This window comes from Leptodactylus fuscus, chromosome 6, assembly GCF_031893055.1.
Source record: "Leptodactylus fuscus isolate aLepFus1 chromosome 6, aLepFus1.hap2, whole genome shotgun sequence".
NCBI lineage: Eukaryota > Metazoa > Chordata > Amphibia > Anura > Leptodactylidae > Leptodactylus > Leptodactylus fuscus.
Window position 1 is genome coordinate 28,402,471 of NC_134270.1, and position 21,296 is coordinate 28,423,766.

Below are 21,296 nucleotides of genomic sequence, written 5' to 3' on the forward strand. Positions count from 1 at the left end.
GTTACTCGCTATCCCTGGGCTCCGGCGCTGTTGTACTGGCCACTATTGATCCCGTCGGGGCCTGCTGTGGCCCAGTCACAGATAGGTCACGTGGTGTAATCACAGACCTCAGTGGTCCCTGATGTCATCTGTGGAGGCCAGAAGAGCAAGAAAAACAGTGCCGGAGCCCAGTGAAAGTAGGTAACACTGTTTATTACATTTATTCACCTCCCCTGGGCTTCCGCTAATTATACCCTGGGGTCTAAAGAGACTCCAGAGTATAATACTGGTGTATGGTTGGCCTCAGGGGTACGTGTACCAAGCCTTGAAAACCCCTGATCTAGAATCCCAGCACTTAGAAACTTGTCCACAGTTATCTGTTTCTGACTTTCACAGCATCTTCTTTTCATAGAAAATCTACTTGTATCTATTATGCAAATTAGTTTGGAAGTGCCATGAGGTTGGTCCGATTACTTGGAAAGTGCTCTAGATCTTGCTTACAAGTCCTGTCTGTCACTGAAAGGTTGACACAGACCTGGGCAATGTGCGGCCCGTGGGCCACATACGGCCCTTTGACTGCTTCTATCCGGCCCGCATAGCTAGTGAAAGGTTTTTGAAGAACCTGTGATGATGTCATCACAGCCTATCACCTGGATAGGCTATGACTTATTACTGGGCGGAGCCACACGGGACTGTGTGCTTACTGCAAGCTGCCAGCAATTGGGGGCTGCTGGATGATAAAGAGAGAAGAGACAGCATGTGTGAGCAAGAGGGAGGACTAGGGGCAGATGTAGGGGGCAGTTAAACTTAATGCACATGTAGGGGGGACATTAAACTAGGGGGCAGATGGAGGAGGATATTAAACCATGTGGGGTAGCTGGACCAGTTTAATGTCCCCCTCCAACTGCCCCAGTTTAATGTCCCCTCTAGTTTCTGCTAGTTTATACTGGGGCACCAGGAAAGGGACTTAGTACTGTGGGACATTTGGAGGGAAACGTTATAATGTGGGTGTATATAATATTAGGGTGACTGTAGGAGGATTTTACTTTGTGGGGCACATGTAAAAATGATTGCGAATGGGTGGAGTCAGCAGAGAAGTGGGTGGAGCTAAATTTGCCACGACGCGCATGGCCCTCTACAACCGTAACAATTTCTCATGTGGCCTCATGGGAAAATTAATTGCCCACCCCTGGGTTGACAGCACCAGCATTTCCAGTCATCGCTGCCCTCTATGTAAGCATAGTTTACGCAATACTTCATGTGATGATACAGACTTTCACACACTCTGTTTTTTGGTTTAGGTTTTTACCTTGGTGCACCTTACATTGGCTTGTCTTCCAAGAGAGTATGAAAGCAACAACCTCTGTTGTCCGATGTGTGATAAAGGTGGGTGACAGTAGCTGTTCTGCAGTTATTTACTAGGAATTTCTTCTAATCCGCATTGTCATGTGATGTTCTATTTACAGAGTGAGAGTTTCTAAGAATTAAATGGGTTTTCAGAGGATATGAAATAAGTGTCTGATTGTAGGGACCCGAACAGATCACATGTACGGGACTCATCTTTATCAGCTGAATAGAGCGTGCACCGCTCCATTCAAGCAGAGGACACAGGACGGTTGGTGGGGGCTCCAAAAATGGGACACAGAGCAATCGGACATTTATCCCAGTTCCACAAGACTGTTTGTGGTACAAGCCCTTTAAAGGGATCCTATCATTTAGAATCAATTTTTTTTGTCCATAACACATCGGAATAGCCTTAAGAAAGGCTATTTGTCTCGTACCTTTAGATGTCTTCTCCGCACGGCTGTTCCATAGAAATCCTGGTTTTTGCCGGTATGCAAATGAGTTCTCTCGCAGCACTGGGGCGTCCCCAATGCTGCCAGATAACTATCCAGCGCCGCCTCCATCTTCTTCAGGAACATCCTCTTCCTGTGTCCTCTTCCGAAGCGGCCATTTTCTTGTGGCCTTTGGGCATGCACAGTCGGCTCTGCCCGAGGCCTACAAATTTCAAAGCCTGTGCTGAAAAAAGACACAGGAAGTGGACGTTCCTGAAGAAGATGGAGGCGGCGCTGGTCAGTTCTCTCGCAGCTTTGGGGACGCTTCCAGTGCTGTTTGAGCACTGGGGCCCGCCCCCAATGCTGCGAGAGAACTCATTTGCATACTGGCGAAAACTGGGATTTCTACGGAATGACGGCGCGGAGAAGGTATCTAAAGGTAGGTGACGAATAGCCTTTCTTAAGGCTATTCCTACTTGTTAGGGACAAAAAATTGCTTCTGAATGATAGGATCCCTTTAAAGTTTGTATTCTTCTGAAGAGACTTAACCAGCAGGCCTTCTCTGTCTTCAGAGTGATTTGGGATACTAAACTACCCGCAGGGTTGGTGGTTTAGTGTTTCCAAAAAGCCCTGTTGTAAAGCTGTCCATTCCTCTATTGAAAAATATATATATTATGCTTACCTAGAAATTAGTACAATGATTCTCATCTGACTCCTCTCTAGTGCTCCCAGCGCATGCGCAGCTCTTGTGTGAAGCTGGAGATGTATACCTCTGCTTCACTGCTCATGTGCCCAAGGTCTGACGCATGCGCAGCGAAGACAAGGTAAACTTTCCCAGGTTTCACTGAACTGCAAGGCTCTGAATGGGGTTCAGTTGCACGGGGAATAAAAACACTAGATAAGTATAAATGTTGTTTTTTTCCAGAAGGACCTGTGGGTGGTTTAGTGTACTGGCAGGGTTCCCTTTAAGGATTTAACATGTGTAATCCTATGCCTACATTTGGTTCACTGGAGAATAATCTGAACATGTAGGTCTCTGGTAAAGTCCATTGGTTTTGAAGCATATGATTCATGTCTCCTGAAGTTGTTCACACTGAACGTTACAATTTTTTTGTACTTTTTTTAACACTTAAAGGGGCTCTATCATTGGGAAAAGTCATTTTTAACTAAACGTATACTTGCATAGCCTTCAATGATAGAGCCCCTTTAAGATGTACTATTACTATATTTATGATAGGTCAATAAATATTAGTGGAGGTCCAACACCCACCACATTGATCAGCAGTAGCACTTGGACAAGCACTGCGACCTGTTTGCTGCTTATTAAGCACAGTATTGCAGTGCCATATATGTCAGTGAGCAGCAATAATGCCTAATGACTCATAAATGTGCAGTCCCAGGCCTGTGAAGGTGGGAATGCATAACAGGTGTTGTCCTTGGTTGGATTTGAACCTTGGACTCCAGCACTGCAAGGCTCCAGTGCTTACCTCTGAGTCAATGTGCCGCCCAGTGCTTGTCCAAGCATGACAGCTGATCATTAGAGAGCTGGGTGTCAGACTCCCATAAATTTGATATTAAGGATATATTATCAACAGAGTACTCCTGGAAAAACCCCATTAGAAGGTGTTTTCCATGTTCAGGAAAAGTTTCATGTGGTCTGTGGAGCTTGGCACCATCAAAATCTCTAAACCACTTATGTACATTGTATGTAGTGCTGGTTAGTAACATAGGGGGTTAAAAGCTGAACACCTATTTTTGCCTGTGGTCCCATTCTTTTAACCCATTATGGCACTGTGACATACATGTATAATATATCATGGAATGCTTTGCAGGAGCGCACCATGATATACAGCTACATCATGATGAGATGTACACTAAACAACTCAGTTGCATATTGATAAGAAATTGCTTTACTTGGCAGCAAGAATGCACTTTGACACAAAAAGGTCACTAACCAAGCTTACAGCAGCATATAAGTGGTTCAGAATAGATTTGGGTGGTGGTAGACTCTCTTCAAGCATGCTTGTATTATGCAAGAGTAATAAAACATTTTAAAAATGTACATGTTTGCTATCACCGTGTTTGTATTGACACATAGAATACAGAGAACATGTTTTATAAGTGCTCAAACGAATGCGGGGAAAAAGCTTATAAATAAATTTGATACACTCCATTGAAAAATTCTACTGCAAAAATCGAGCCCTCATACAGCTAAAGCAACAGAAACGTTACGGCTCCTGGAATTCTGCTGCGAAAAAAACAAAAAAAATATTCCTGGACTTCTGACACACAGTAGGCGAGACTTTTGAGTTTTCCAGAAACATCAACAGTAAGGAAATGGGTAATGTCATCCAGGACACATGGAATGCCTTTGGTCATGGGCACCTCCACCTTCACTATGCAAGAGACTTTTATCTCTTCTATACACTTTCCTGGACTTTACGCACTGGAAGGATTTGTGTAGTCAAATTGAGGACTGAGAACTGAATAGTTGGGCAATACAAGCTACAAGTAATTGAAATATAAGGTTAGTTCATTAGGATGCTGTACCTTGCCACTTTTGGATTTTTGCAGCCCATTTTTTAGATCCAGAAATATTCACCTATAGATTAAAGTGTAACTAAATTTTTCAACAACTTTTGATTTTATGCCATTAATACCTTTTGGAGTATACTTTTATTAATCAGTTTTATCTCCTTTGTGTGAGATCCTGTGTTTTGTTTTTTTGTTTTTGGTTTTTTTTCCCACAGATTATATTGCTTCTATTAGGAATACTGGTCTCCAGACACTTATATAAGGTGGGGAAGCTAAGGATTGTGCGGGGGTCACTTCAAACAGATACGTCTTGAGCATTTTTAAAACCTGTCTTATGAAAGGAGAGAAGATTCTCTTCTTTCACATGATGCCAACGTTACAATTCTACTTGTGTTATTTCCAGAGATATGTTACCAGTTGAAACATGCTCTCAATTCCAGCCGTGGTTTCAACTGTTGGTAGCCCTGGAAATAATAAATTACATCATATAAAAGTTGGTATGATATTGAGTGTCATGTGATAACTGAGAATCTCTTCTTTTCATATGACACCAGAAGCGATGTTCTAGATTTTACAATACCTGAGATATAACTGATATGACACCCCCCCCCCTCCAGTCTCAGCTCTCCTGCCTTATACAAGAGCTCATCCCTCAATACGTTAGGCATCATACACATGACCATGTGCTGTCAGTGTGCCAGCCGTGTAACACATTCATTACTATGGCCCCATGTACACAATCTTGTATATCACAGGAACAAAACTCAGGACAGGTCCATTCCTGTTCGTTCGCGCCTTGTTTTCACTGACGTCACGGAGGCACAGGTGGCACACCGATGTTATCCATGTGCCAACTGTGCGTTCAATCACAGCCTGGCAACACATACACGGTCATGTGCATGTTGCCTTATTGAAAGCAACGGACAAACAACAAGAACCGAAAGTCCATCGCAGGAGATCCGCACTCGCTGGTGATGGAGGTGAGGCGCAAGCCAAAATTTCCCAGAAAAAAACTCTATTGAGGTGAATAAAACAAGTCTTCACAACGCGTTTCAGGACGAAGCCAGGCCCTTTTTCAAGTGCAAATAGACAGGTCAAATCGGGCAAGATGTGTGATTCGTTATTGAAAGCAACATACGGATTGGGACTCTCGATAGATGTGCAGGATTTCACATAAAGGAGACAAAATCTATTAATAAAATATTTATTTAGTATGCTAATGCATTGATATTAATTGGATATATATTTACATCACATCTGGTATTCATGAATTGCAACCTGTATTATCACCTAGAGCTGTATTCACAATTCTGTAGGTATTCTAACTAAAAACCTTCCAGCATTGGGTCTGGGAAGCTTAGCATTTACAATCAACAATGTAGGGAAAGCGGTCTCCTTGCATTATATTGCATTATATTATATGAGCTCAGCAAAGTGCAGATGGGGTGGCGACATTGGGTAATTACCTTGTTGACTGTTTCCAGTACCAACCAGCAATGTGATGGCAGCTCTGGATTATAATGCAACTGAAAATCGTGCGAAATAAGTAACAGAAGACTATTACACAGTCACCAAACTGTTTATGTAGTACACAGATCATATTATGTATACACCGGACTGTGGTGGTGAAAGATTTAACTTTTGTTTCTGTTCATTTAGGATCCTTTGTGAAGGCTCATTGCACCCCACAGATTGGGAGCAGCGTTTGTGTGCTTTGTGCAGAAAACACATATACGGATCAACCAAATGGTCTCACTGAATGTTTCAGGTGCAAAGAGTGTGATCTTGGTAGGTGCATGGCTGTGCAGTATAATCTTCATTGTTAACGGGGTTGTTTGGGACACTCAAAGGGAACTGATTCTGTTGATGTATCAATACGATTGACCATCGGTGAGGGCAACACGGTGGCTCAGTGGTTAGCACTGCAGCACTGGAGTCCTGGGTTAAAACCCCACCAGGAACAACACCTGCAAGGAGTTTATATGTTCTCCCTGTGTTTGCATGGATTTCCTCCTATACTACAAAAACATGCCGATAGGGGAAAAAAAAGCACATTTTGAGCCCTATATGGGGGCTCACAATCCACATTTAAAAGGAGGAGAGACCTAATACAGTGCCTTAGGATTGACCATCGGTAGCGGATCGGTGGGGACGAGATACATGCACCAATTAACTTATTCAGCTGCCAGAAGCTGTATACAAGGCGGAAGCAGCTCTATTCCTATTGAAGTGAATGGGAGCAGTGTTCCCAGGCCCCACCACTACAGTATACAGAGCTGCAAGTTGAGTAGGCTGTATGGAGATCTACACTATAGTGCTGGAATGGGGAAAATGCAGCTGCATTTACTTCAAATCTGATGATTTGGGAATAAAGGCCAGCACTATACGCCGTACAGTTACAGCAAGCAGGGTTAAATAGATTTATTGTAACTGTTGTAGTAAGCATCCATTGTTGTCTTATTCTTCAGGAGCCGGCCTGATAGTAAAGGAGAAGTGCACGACTATTTCAAATACAGTTTGTGAATGCAAAGCCGGTCACTTTTGCCTGTCACCAGACTGCGATTTATGCCAAGAACACACACAGTGCCATCCTGGTCAATATGTAAAGAAGAATGGTAAGAGCGTTTGTATATGTGAGAGCTGCAGCTGTATGGGCATTTATTCCAATACCCTGCTCATCACTGCATGGGCTAAAGGCATGTGACATGGCGACACATTATATAGAAAGCAACTTTGCAATAGTTTAAGAGTCATCTGCTCACACCACTTGGAAATCCCCAAATTTCACTTTCATTTCAGAAGTTTCATTATTACTTTGATTTGATCTCCTCTTTAGGGCTTTCATCAAATATTACCCTTATTTGGATAGTGAGGAAGAAATAATGTATCCCTTTATACTTTTACATAATTTCAAAACAAATTTCTGCGACCCACATCATTCATTAGTTTTATCATTCAGATTTTTCTAGACTTCCTGCCCTCAATTCAGGTGCAGAACAGTAGTCCGCTTCTATTTAGTCTGAATGTCCTAATGCACAGTATCCCAATTCTGCTTTTGTTCCTGTTTCGATCCCGTATATTGTCACAGTGATGAGTGGGACTTGAGGGCACAGTTGAAACTTATTCAAATGGGAGAGAAACTCTGTAAATTCAAGTCTTTGTGCCACACCTGGATCATCTCTCACAGATTATGCTTCGGAGTTGCCCTTTAGATACATTACTGAGATTTATTCTACTGAACCAAACTTGTTGGATCATGATGGCATCCTCTAGTAATCAGCATTCAGTTTGATACCTATTTTCGATGAAAATAAGACTGGGTCTATGGAAGATTTACTATGTTACTATTGAGGCTGGTCATCGACCTATGACAGGTCTGGGAAGCTTCATAAAGCTCCCAACTGTAAAAGGAACAGGTCAGCTCCCGTGATCTTGCCATGTGGAAGCCGGCCTGCAACGAAAGGTACCATATCCGGCAGCAGTTGTAATACTTTGGGGGAGTCACACTCAAAAATGCTGGAGAGGACTCTGGTCACGAGCATTAGCTCCAGGTCTGCACTGTACATTACATAGCTACATTATGGTAGCTACGGTGGCTGCTTTGCATCAGAGCGGCCCCCATCTTAAAGGAATCAGCATCTGCCATACTGGTTAAACCTAACTGTAACTAGGGCTTATTTTTAGAATAGCGTGTGTGTGTGTATATATATATATATATATGTATATGTATATAAACAGAAAAATAGGTAGGGCTTATTTTTGCAGATACACAGTAGAATCGCAGTAGTTTTGGAAGGTGTGACCTTACTTTAAGTTCATACAGTTTTTTTTGCAAAACTGAAAAAAAAAATTCTTCAGGAATTAGGAAGTGGCTTTTTGACACCATTTTTGGCTTTTAAAGCATTTTTTTAATCTGTCTGAAGATAGGTCACCAAAAAAATAAATAAATAATGGAAGATGTTTTTTGAGTTTGATTCCACCTCAAAATCTGCCTGAATGTAAACTCTATGTGAATTTATCCTTACAGCTATCTGAAACCTACTCCCATCTCTTTACAGTTTTGTATACAGAAGGGAAACGTGTAGTAATAGTAGTCATTCCCCCCCCCCCCAAATTGAAATAGAAACCTAATGTATGAAGAAATAACTACTAATACTTCTTTATGTTTTTTAGTTACAGTTCTCCTTTTAAAGAAGACCTTTCACCACCTCCAGTCCACTTTAACATCATTTAAGAGCTGCTTTTCAGCTGATTTTGGCACAGTTGGAATTTTTTCTCTAGCCCCCACCATTCCTGAGCAATAAGTGCAGTTAGCTTTAGTACCTCACACGTTACTTAGTCTCTGCATTGTCAGGCAGGATCAGACCAGGGTTGTGATTCTGAGCTCTGACACTGGCTGCCTCTGATTGGAGCTCTGAATCACATCCCCTGTTTGACTCCACCCTTCTGACATTACAGAGGTTACATAGCACATCAGTCACCAAAGCTACCTACACTTGATACTCGGGAATGTTGGGGGCTAGAAAGAAAATGAATTCAGTGGAGCAGCGACTATTAATGGATGCTAAGATCTTGAATTGGTGGAGTTGGTGAAAGGTCCTCTTTAAAGAGATTGTCCAGAATAGTTTTTTGGGGGGTTTTATATTAGACCAGGAAAATGAAGAAAAAAAACAAAACATACCTGTCCTTGTTGCTTCAATGTCTCTCAGCGGTGGGCCAGTTCTGCTGCTCCGGTATTTTCTTGCGGCGGAAGTCCCCGGCAGCACTGTGATGTGTCAAATCCCTTTCCATAGGCCGCTGATTGGTCTCAGCAGTCACGTGCGTTGGGAACTTCCACGGGAAGATAACGCCAGAGCAGCAAGACTGAACTGCACTGGGAGGGATCGGGTAAACGTGATTATGTGGTTTTGTTTTGGTTTTTTTGCCACCTTTCCCGGTTTAATATGTATAGTATATAACAATTTTTATTTATTTAAAAAAAGCAATTCATGTGTACCACAGCAAAAAAAAAAAAAAAAAAAAAGTCAATTTGGATCTTTTTTTGCTACGTGTGTGGACTGTAAGGGCTAGTTCACATGGGGCACGGAATGAATATATATATATATATATATATATATATATATATATATATATATATATTAGTGCCATTAATGCCATGGTGTTGTACATTTGTGAAGGGGTTTACATCCTATCCTATTCCTACTAATATTATCCTACTAATATTATAAATGTGAAAATTTGTGTGTTTGGATGTTTGTTCCTCAATCACGCAAAAACGGCTAAACGGATTTGAATGAAATTTGGCACATAGACAGATTGTAAGCTCGATTAAAACATAAGTTGCTGAGATGCTGGAACAATCACAGGCACAGCGCGAGGAATGAGTTCAGCGGCAGACCGGATTGACAGCTGCCAGAGCAGGCGGATTATCAATGCCAACAACACGCTCATTATATGGTGTCCCAGCGAGCTGCTGAGATGCCAGAACAATCACAGGCACGGTGTGATGAACAAGTTTAGCAGCAGAACAGCTTAAGAGCTGCTGAAATGCCGAAGCAGGCAAACCATTGACAGCAGTAATTTGCTGAATATAAGCGGGTCATCAACACCAACAAAGTCGCGGGCAGAGGCTAGTACATAATAAGTATAACTAGTAGGAAAACGAACCCTGCCCGCAGACTTACAATTTATAAGCCTGTAATATCGCCATGTTTATGATGATCAAAAAATGAATATGTAGATTTTCTGTGTTGAAATGAGAACAGAACCGACAGTCTTTAAATGGTGCAAATGTTTGTGGTTTTTCCAACAGGAACTTGGAAAACAGATACTGTGTGTGAGAACTGTTCACCCGGTCATTACAGCGATAAAGACAACTCTCTTCATTGCCTTCCATGGACGAAGTATGTAGCTTCTTGTGTTAGAAAATCAAAGGGAATGTATTACTATAAAGTGACATAGAAGTCACCCACACACACACGTGCAATAGCGTAAAAAAGTCAAACAACTTCAAAAGAACTGTAAATCTAAAGACTGCCTAATAAGCACCCCAGAAGTTCCCTCCTGTTTCTATGTCCCAAGATCTTAGTGTCCTTCTTAAGGGGTGTTCACACATTAGAATTTGAAGCTGAATTAGATTTTACTCAGCTAGTAGAAAAAAATAAGTGCCCTGCTCGTTCTTAAGGCAGATTTTTGCTTGAGAACGTCAAATGAAATGAATGGGAGGAGAAAAATACGCCTTTTCCATCGGTACGGAATTCGTCAAAATCCACTTTGCCCAATACAGGCAAAATACAATGGCACTCTCCTTTTACCGTTTCCTAGCTGAAAATGTAGCTGATCAGCAGGAGACTTCAGCAAACTTCTGACTCTTCTGTCTTTCCACCTCCAACTCCTTCATAAATGGCTGACAATTGGCTCCATGTATTTCGACTTCCATAAAATGAAAACTTCCTGCTGTACTGTCTACAAAGATCACCACTATGGCTGCCCAATGGAAGAGTGTATAAATCAAAAATGTCCTCAACATGACCAACACGTAAGCTAACATCTGTATGCCTAAACCTAATTAAAGGGAACTTCCAGGATTTTCCAGAGTTCCTTAACATAGTTCATCCATATCATAGACCTGGAAAACCCCTTTAAAGTGGACCTTTTGCCACCTCTACCAATTCAAGTTCTTAGCAACTATTACTAGGAATTTTCTCTCTACCATTCCCGAGCAACAAGTGCAGTTAGTTTTGGTATCTGATATGCAATTTCAGCTCTGTAATGTCAGGTGTCGTGATTTAGAGCTGCAATCAGAGACAGCCAGTGTCGGCTTACAATCACACCCCTTGTTTGCTCCTGCCTGACACCGCCCTCCTGACAGCATAGAATCTAAATAGTATATTCAACACCAAAACTGACATTGCATTCCAAAGCATTGATTGCTCGGGAATGGTGGGAGCAAGAGAAAAATTCCCAACTGTACTGGAATCAGTGGAACAGCAACTATTAAATAGTGGAATGAGTTGGATTTTTTGGAAGTGATCAAAGGTCTTCTTTAAAAGGAGAACTGTAACCACAAACATACAGAAGTATTTATAGTTAGGTTTTTGTTTCAATTTGAAGGGAAGAAATGACTACTATTCCCACTGAACATTTCTGTACATAAAATTGTACAGAGATGTGATTAGGTAGACAGAAGCTGTATGGTGGTGTTGATATATTTCCTGCCATGTAGGATGTTTGGATCTGTTAGGTAGTGCTGGGAGCAGAAAGGGCACGCACGTCATCGCTACATTCACACATATCCATTTCACTTCAAGAACTCCACCGGATGTGTTATTTTATTTTTTGTTAATGATTGTATATTATCAAAATGTTTAACTTTTAAATCAAAACTCGGTTTTTTCCTTTGACTCATTGTCTGATAGACCATGCCCTCAATAGTAATAGTCTCCTCACAAGGTCTTTCCTTAGCTTGCTTTCTCCTTCTTCAAGTAGTCACATGATTAGTGTGACCACTTCTTTTTGTTTTCTTTTTCTTGCACGGATTGCTTTCTCTGCTGCTTGCAGATACTATTGAGAGCTACTATGTAACCTCACCCCATGTTTGTCTACCTCAGCTCTTCTATTTACAATGCTTCTCACATACTGTGTTCCCTAAGCCCCCCTCGGTCACCTACTGCCCATAGCCCTCTTCTTCTCTTACAGTCAGGTCGCCATGACCTCATTACCTTCCCCAGTGTCAGCATCATTCTCCATGGTTCGATGCAGAACCAGCATTGATTGGTCGAATGCTATACAGTCGGCCAATCAACGCTGGTTCTTCTCCTAACTTTAGAAGTCTTCTCCGTGCAGCTTCCCCGCGGCGTCTTCTGGCTCTGAATTCACTCTGCCAGGCATCGGGCCTGGGCAGAGCCAACTGCGCATGTCCGCTTGTAGTGCCTGGCAGAGTGAATTCAGAGCCAGAAGACGCCGCGGGGACGCTGCACGGAGAAGACTTCTCGGAGGATCCAGCCCGACCCTCACTCGTGGACTTGGTAAGTATAATTTGATTGAACGTTGCCTACCCCTGAAACGAGCATTATCCCCCCCATAGACTATAATAGGGTTCGATATTCGATTCGAGTAGTCGAATATTGAGAGGCTACTCGAAACGAATATCGAACCTCGGACATTTTACTGTTCGCTCATCTCTAGTGACAGCATCAGCAACAGCAGATTTTGAATCTACTTCATTGAATATCTCGCGTAACAAAAAGAAAAGCTAGAGTGTTACTTTAATTGCCTACAATTACAATTTTAACATGGTTATGTTCATATGAAAACCCCCTTAAGAGAGGCTTGTTGTCAGTTTTTTTAATATGAAATTCTAGGTAATTATTTTTCGGCCAATTCCCTAAATATTTCACGTTTCTCTTTTTAAAGAGAACCTGCCTAAATGACAGTTTTAGAAAATAATTGTATTCCTGTATTACAGCAATGCTGAAGCTTTTCTTAGAACTCTGTGTTGTGCTGTTCCTCTGTTACTCTTCCTAGAAATGTATGAACATGGGAAGAATATGCAAATCTGACTTCCATGATGTAATTAGGAAGACAGAGTCTCAGTCAAACACACCTATAGAGCGCTCATGGCTTAATAAGACTCCACACACCTATATGGTGGTCTCTCCCTATGGAGTGACGATATCCCCTCAACCCTGTCTAAGCCTCTCACCTCTGCCAGATCAGTCGTCTCTGCGCCAAGCTGATGAGATGCAAATACATCGAAACGGCTGTCTTTGGCTGAGAAGACTGTATCTGGTATAATCCCGACATCATTGCAAACAAAGGTCTCTGAGAAGGTCAGCATGATGTTAAAGGGAGCGCCCTCTATAGGTGTGTTTGAGACTCTGTTTTCCTAATTACATCATGGAAGCTAGACTTGCACATTCTCAGTCAGCGCCCTCTATTGGTGTGCATACTTGAGGCACTGGCATCCTAATTACATCATGGAAGTCAGATTTGCATATTCTTCCCATGTTCCTTTGCACAGTGGAGCGCTCATGGCTTAATAAGACTCCACACACCTTAAAGGTGGTTCTCTCCTTATGGAGTGACGATATCCCCTAGAAATGTAAGAGTAAATTAACAAGATGTATATACTTCGGTTGACCTTGCACTGCACAACTCATGCGGCAGCGGTGTTTTCCTCTGAAAGGTGCCAAAGCAGAAAACACCTGAAATTGGGTAATTTTTGCTGTGGTGACCTGTTAGTTCTGCGTTCTTTTGAACTTTGCGTTGATCGAAAACCGTGGGTGAAATTTGCAGTAATAATTGACACCCCCCACATGTATAATGGCCCCTTATTCTCCTCATGATAATCAATATGAATCAGGAGTTTGGGATGGAAAATCTGACCATTGCACAGACCGGATTTTCTGGTCTGGATTCCTGATTCTGGATTGGTCTGTGAGTCCGCCTGGATCCACTAGAAAGCAGTAACTTCCACTTTGATGGACTACATCTCAATAGCCTCTAGTAGACAGACAGGGCTGTAATGCGTAAGACTAGGATCAACGTGACCGCTTTCTACACTGTCAACCAGCCTTCCTGCAATCTTCCTTCAGCTTTTACATGCAGCTTTCCTTTCTCATTCCCATATGAGAAGTTCCCAAATGAAATTCCTTTATGGCCCCCCACATATGTGCTGCTGTCTTTCTTCTACCTTCTCGGTGTGCATGTTGTGGTATCAGGGTTTGGTTCAGATCTTTTTGCTGATGCAAATAAAACAGAACGTAAGACTATTTTACAATAACATTGATGTCATGTACATTTTGTTTCTTGTAGCTGCGCTGAGATGAATCTTTATCTATATAAAGAAGGAAATATGACAAGTGATTCAATATGTAAAGAGAAAAGGAGTCATCGATTTATTGCATTGACACTGGCTACACTCACTGCAGTTGCAATACTTGTAATAATAATTTGCAATGTTTTAAAACCGAGTAAGTGAAAAATCTCGATTTCAAATATACATTAAAGGGGTTATTGTTAGGATAATCCATTAATGTAAGATCAATGTGGGAACATAAAGCGGCCCCTGCACCGATCAACCGGACAGGACCGTTTCAGATACCCATACTATGCACAGCCTAGTTCTTGTGTAGTGGCCGGGTGGCAGTATTGCAGCTCAGCTCCTTACCAATCAGATATTTGCCTATCCTAAGGATAGGCCATAATATTCTGTAGCCGAGACAACCCCTTTAAGGCCATGTCTACACAAGGCAGAATAATCTTGAGACTACCACAAAAAATCCAGGCTAAGGCTAGGTTCACATCTGCGTTGGAGTCTCCATACAAGACTCCGCCGCAGATTCCGCTTAAAATCAGTGGAGAGAAGTCCTGCAAGGAGGACTTTTCTCTCTGCCAGTTTCAGTATAAAATCGGTGGAAACCTGGTGAACCCATTATAATCTATAGCAGGGGTAGGGAACGTACGGCTCTCCAGCTGTTGCAAAACTACAACTCCCAGCATGCATACTGGCTCTGCTGTTCTGGGAACTCCCATGGAAGTGAATGGAGCATGATGGGAGTTGTAGTTTCACAGCAGCTGGAGAGCCAAAGGTTCCCTACCCCTGGTCTATAGGGTCCGCGGGCTTCCAAGTGTAACTGCCTTTTAAGCAGACACTGCTTCTGTCTTTGTTTCTCATTTCCAATCTTTGTTTAAAGAAGATCTTTCATGTCCTCAGGCACATGCGGTTTTATACTTTTCCTGTTATATGCCCCGGGTAAAGAGCAGTAGGTGCCATTACTGATAGCTCTTCAGCGTCATAAGGGTGTTTCTGCCATTCTGTGAGGAACACCCCTCCAGACAGTAGAGTCCATAGCGCTGTACTGTGAGAGAGGGCATTCCTTACTGCCCAGCGATGACGCTGAACAGTGAGGAACGCCCCCTCCTCCTCCTGACATTAGCTGAGTACTGGGGGTGGGGGCCTTCCTCACTGATCCATTATCGTGAGTCGCTGGGGGTTCCGACCACTGACTCACCCAGCAATCCAGAGGGCAGACGAAATTCTCCATAAAGCCTCCTTATGAATGGAGTACCAGTGTAGTTATGTGACAAGGAGGAATGGGGAACTTTCTGTCCCCTGTTCTCCTGATAGTTGGGGGCCCACTAGTTGGACCCCCCAGGATATGGAATAAGTGTCCTATTGGCACAACCCCTTTAAAGCTGATCAAGCTCAGCCCTATTAGTATGGCTTGTTCAATCCCAATATGTAGGACAACCAGGAAAGCTGAAATTTGCTTACCGAAATTTTTATTTCCTAGACTCCACAAAATTTGCATGGACAACCCCTTTATTGAACCTTGCTGCTGTTCCCGCAGCGCTTTAGAGCTGTTTAAAGTTTGGGCAATCTTTTTGTATCCAAATCCAGCTTTAAATGTCTCCACAACAGTATCTTGGACCTGCCTGGTGTGTTCCTTGGTCTTCATGATGCTGTCTGCGCTTTAAACAGAGCCCTGAGCCTATCACAGAGCAGGAGCATTTATACGGAGACTTGGTTACACACAGGCGGATTCTATTTATCATCATCAGTCATTTAGGACAACATTGGATCATTCAGAGATCCTCACTGAACGGAGGGAGTTTGCTGCACTGAAAGTAAAGGGGCCGAATCATTTTGCATGCCCCACTTTTCAGTTTTTTATCTGTTTAAAATATCCAATACATTTCGTTCCACTTCACAATTGTGTCCCATTTGTTGTTGATTCTTCCCCAAAACATTAAAATTTGATATCTTTATGTTTGAAGACTGACATGTGGCAAAAGGTTGAAAAGTTCAAGGGGACCGAATACTGTCACAAGGCGCTGTACATGCATTTTCTATTTTGTATTATTTTCATCATTCGCTTGCTCATGGGAAAGATGCAAAGTAAACTTTTAGCATGCGCCTACATGTAATATCATAAAACCTTATTGTTATGTCTGTATTGTAAGCAAACTTATATTTTAATGATTTACTTTCTTCCTGTACTGCAAGTAACAAATTTTTCTATTTTCACAGAAATCTGCTATTGTTTTTCAAAACAGAAATATGGAGAACAAGAGGCCAATGAAAATTGTCCCATGGAAACAACGTGACCATTTTCTTGTATGAAGATAAAAAAAAAATTAACACCTGCTTATTATAGCTTTTCTAACACCTTTAAGGTGGAGACCTTACAATATGTCCTTGTTGCTGCAGATTCTGCTGGCCGTTGTGTTTCAGCAAAGTCTGCAAGAAAAACAGGCCATGGCCCCCACGATGCGAAAATGCAGCATTTTAAATGACCTGCAAAGTGGATAGGATTCTGGCTAATCCTATCCTCACAATGCAGAAAAATATTCACAGCGGACACTTCAATTTCAAAAGCACTTGCTGTTTTGAATATCGCTGCATGTCCCTTATACCTGCGGAAATGCTGGCGTTTTCCATATACATATAATAGGGCAGAAAGTCCACAGAAGAAAACTTTACAGATTCAGAAACTTCCTGAAGCGTTGACAAAAACTGCCTAAAAAAAAAGCCACCTCCCATTGACTTGCCTTGATTTTGGAATACGCCTGAACAATGGACATGTTGATTCTTTTTTCCGCTAGTGGGAAACCATTACAAGCAGATTACATAGGACTGTATGGTGAGGCGTTTTTTTGGAAAATTTTAAGGCGGATTCCTAACCAAATTCCTGACCTAAAAACTCCATGTGAACGCAGCCTAAGGGGATGTTCACATACTGTTTTCTGCAGGCTGAGAAAATCTGCTTCAGGAATTAGGAAACTTTTTTTGACACTTTTTTTTTTTTTTTTTTTTTTTTTTTTTTTTTTGCATGATGCATTTTTTATTGCAGTTTTGGTATGTTTGTTTTTTTTTAATGTAGATTCTGAGCCCCATATAGGGATCACAATGTAAATTTTTCCTATCATTATGTCTTTGAGGTATGGGATGGAAATCCACACAAATACGGGGAGAACATACAAACTCCTTGCAGATGGTTTTTTTGCCCTTGGCAGGATTCCTACCAAGGACTCCAGCGCTGCAAGGCTGCCGTACTAACCATTGAGCCACCGTGTGCAGTTTTTGTCACGGTTCTTGCAGCAGTTTTTTGCTACAGCTGAATGTATGGGGAACTTCCCTTTAAAAAAAAAATTGCATAAAAAAACCATCAAAAACCAGGGCAAAAAAAAGCACATTTTTTCCCGCCCCCTATTGATTTCAAAGGGTTTTTCAAGGCGGAATCCGCTTGAAGACAGGTCAGGTTGCGCTTTTTTTTTTTTTCCTGCCATTGACCCCCACTGAAATGAATGGAAGGTGGTTTTTGAGGCGGATTCCGCCTAAAAATCAGCCTGCAAAAAACTCTGTATGAAAATGTCCTAAATGTTTTCATTTTTAGATCACACAATGTTGGATTTTTTTTTTTTTTATAAGCACCATGTCTTACCGTATATACTCGAGTATAAGCCGACCCGAATATAAGCCGACCCCCCTAATTTTACCACAAAAAACTGGGAAAACTTATTGACTCGAGTATAAGCCTAGGGGGGAAATGCAGCAGCTACTGGAAAATTTCAAAAATTAAAATGGTCGGAGTTTTTGGGTGCAGTAGATGCTGGGGAAGGGGAGGGAGTGTTTTGGTTGTCTGTCTGCCCCTTCCCTGAGCCTGAGGACTGTTTTTTTTTTTTTTCCCCCCACTGGGAATTCAGTCTGGCTGAATATAGGGTATCTGCAGTGCTCCTATTAACCCCTTCCTGATGGAACAGGAGCACTGCAGATCCCCTATATTCAGTAGACAGGGCACTGTCAGACACAGGGATACCTAATGTGTTTGTGTTTCACAGTCATTTTCTACTTTTGTATGTATTCTAGGGAAAGGAGGGATTAAGAATATTTATTTAAAAAATAAAAAATTTTGCACTATTTTATGGGAGATTCTATACATTGACATTGTGGCTGGTCATAAACCCCCCTCACCCTCCAAAAAAAAAAAAATAATAATAATTTTTTTTTTTTTTTTTTTTTTTTTTGCTGACTCGAGTATAAGCTGAGGGGGGCTTTTTCAGCACAAAAACTGGGCTGAAAAATTCGGCTTATACTCGAGTATATATGGTAAATATTCCATAATGTATTGGTAGACTTCTCTGGCACTTTTATGTTTTGGTTTTGTATGATGTTCACCGTGTGATAGTTGACATGTTAGCTTTGTATTCTTCAGGTCTGTATGTTTATGCCAAAAAAACCGAAAAGGCATACATCAGGCTATGATTAACCCCTTAAGGACCAGGCCATTTTTTGGTTTCGCATTTTCGTTTTTCCCTCCTCACATTTCAAGAGCCATAACTTTTTCATTTTTCAGTTCACAGAGTCACATGATGGCTTATTGTTTGCGGGACAAATTGTACTTTGTAATGGCATCATTCAATATGCTGTGCAATGTACTGGGAAGCTGGAAAAAAATTCAGAATGAGGCGCAATTGGAGAAAAAATGCATTTGCGCCATTTTCTTATGGGTTTAATTTTTACAGCGTTCACTGTTTGGTACAAATGACATGTTACCTGTGTTCTACGTGTCAGTACAAACGCGGTGATACCAAATTTATATAGTATTTGAAATTTTTTGATACTTTTAAAAAAAATGATAAACTTTGCAAAATAGAAAAAAAAAATTGTGTCATCATGTTCTAACACCTGTAACTTTTTCATATTTCCATGTATGGAGCTGGTTGTGGTGTCTTTTTATGCGGGACAAGATGACGTTTCTATTGATACCATTTGGGGAAAGATCCGATGGTTTGATCACTTTTTATTCAATTTTTTATAGGAGGCAAAGTGTTGAAAAAAACGCTTTTTGGCTGTTTTTATTTTTTTTGCCGCTACGCCGTTCGCAGTACGGGATAAATGTTTTAATATTCTAATAGTTCAGGCATTTTGGAGCGCAGGGATACCTAATATGTTTATGTTTAATGTTCTTTAATTACTTTTATAGCTGATCTAGGGAAAGGGGGGTGATTTGAACTTTTATATTTTTTTTTATTTTTTTAATACTTTTAAAAACTTTTTTTTTTCTTCTGTTACATTTATGATCAGACCCCTTAGGTACCTTGAAACCTAGGGAGTCTGATCGCTCATACTATTCACTGCAATACTACAGTATTGCAGTGAATAGGAAAATCCCAGCACTTCTATTAGACGCTGCCTCTGGCCTCTGGCATCGTCTAATAGATCTTGTGCAGAGACAAGCCTGGAAGCCTTCAATAGGCTTCCGGCTGTCATAGCAACCGATCACCGCCCTCTTGTGACGTTCAGGAGGGCGGCGATCGGCGAAACATGGCGGCGCCCATGCCGCCGGCGCCGTTTACACACTGCGGTCACGTTTGACCGCAGTGTGTAAAGGGTTAACAGCAGCGATCGGCTCGGGCACCGACCGCTGCTGTTAGTGGCAGGTCCTGGCTGTATTATACAGCCGGCATCTGCCGTGTATGGAGCGAGCTCAGCGTTTTGTTTTTTCCCTGTTATGTGGTTTCCATGTTCTTCCCGCAGCACTTTGGACAGAACGTTTGCAGAGGTTTATACTGCTTCAATTATATCTATAGGGAAACTGCCAGCATTTCTGTCACTGTAATTGACATGCTGCGATTACCAAAACTACAATGGTTTTGGAAATCGCCTTGTGTCAACATCACGTATTTTCCCACAAAGTGGGGATGGGATTTGCTAGAATCTAATCAACTTTGCTGTGACTGTAAAACGCTGCGCTTCTTTTTGCTGCGTTTCAGTGGCGCTGTGATCAGCCTGCTCCAGTACCCTTAAGTGCAGTACCTGTGTATATGTTATGTGTGGTTTTGTCCTGGGACAAAGATATAGATAACTAGCTGGTACCCGCGACTTTGTCTGCGGTGATTGTAGAAGTGGGTAGATACAGGCGCGGGTAAGGTTTTCGTACTGTGTATAAGGTATGGGATATGAAATGTAACTTTTGTATCTTGTTTTTGCTGTAATTGCGAGAATACGTGAGACTTTTGTGTTGAAGTTAATTTGTATTTCAGCTGCTATACGGTGTTGTGAGAAACTGTACATAGTGTCTTTGGGACAGAGGGATTTCAGGTTAATATACCTCGATATACGACATTGTATGCTTTGTTATTTTCTGCCAGTAGTGTGTTGACCTTTTTTTGTTTTTAAAAGTTGCCATATTGTGACAGCAGTCACTTTTTTATTCGTCTGTGTCGGGGGATGTGTTTTTTGCGGGGCCGGGTGTAGTTTGTAGTTGTTGCATTTTCGGGAAATGCTATTGGTTTGATCACTTTTGATTGATATTTGTATGATAATGAAAATAGTGAAAAAACAGTGGTTTTGGACTTTTCAGTATGTTTGCCGCTACGGCGTTAAGCGTCCAGGCAAAATATTTGTATAGCTTTGTAGAGCGGGCGATTTCAGACGTGGGGATACCTAACATGTATGTGTGTCACAGTATCTACCGTATATACTCGAGTATAAGCCGACCCGAATATAAGCCGACCCCCCTAATTTTACCACAAAAAACTGGGAAAACTTATTGACTCGAGTATAAGCCTAGGGGGGAAATGCAGCAGCTGCTGGAAAATTTTAAAAATTAAAATGGCCGAGTTCTTGGGTGCAGTAGTTGCTGGGGAAGGGGAGGGGGTGTTTTGGTTGTCTGTCTGCCCCTTCCCTGAGCTTGAGGACTGGGTTTTTTTTACCCCCAGTTGGAATTCAGCCTGGCTGAATATAGGGGCTCTGCAGTGCTCCTATTAACCCCTTCCCGACGGAATAGGAGCACTGCAGACCCCTTTATTCAGTAGACCGGGCACTTTCAGACACAGGGATATCTAATGTGTATGTGTTTCACAGTCATTTTCTACTTTGAGGGCAGGTTCACACTAGCGCCCAATCTCCGTTATGCATAACGGTTTCGCCATGGGCAGCAGAAGATGCTCACCCACAGACACTGAATGTCGGTTTCTGTCCTCTCCCGACAGAAAACG

At 41.8% G+C, this 21,296-nt stretch overlaps 1 protein-coding gene across 4 annotated transcripts in view; it reads left to right on the forward strand.

Moving 5' to 3' along the window:
• The window catches only part of TNFRSF14 (TNF receptor superfamily member 14), a 33,932-nt gene that overhangs the window by 4,002 nt on the left and 8,634 nt on the right, over positions 1-21,296 (forward strand). Inside the window, exons 2-7 of one of the 4 annotated variants that reach the window (XM_075279643.1) lie at positions 1,281-1,365; positions 5,949-6,077; positions 6,758-6,904; positions 10,102-10,192; positions 14,106-14,263; positions 16,324-16,410. In XM_075279643.1, the coding sequence (XP_075135744.1) occupies positions 1,281-1,365; positions 5,949-6,077; positions 6,758-6,904; positions 10,102-10,192; positions 14,106-14,263; positions 16,324-16,400 (687 nt within the window). In that variant the 3' untranslated portion in view covers positions 16,401-16,410. Of the gene's footprint in view, positions 1-1,280; positions 1,366-5,948; positions 6,078-6,757; positions 6,905-10,101; positions 10,193-14,105; positions 14,264-16,323; positions 18,243-21,296 lie in introns of those variants that run through there. The other 3 variants (XM_075279642.1, XM_075279645.1, XM_075279644.1) reach the window with 3 other exon arrangements.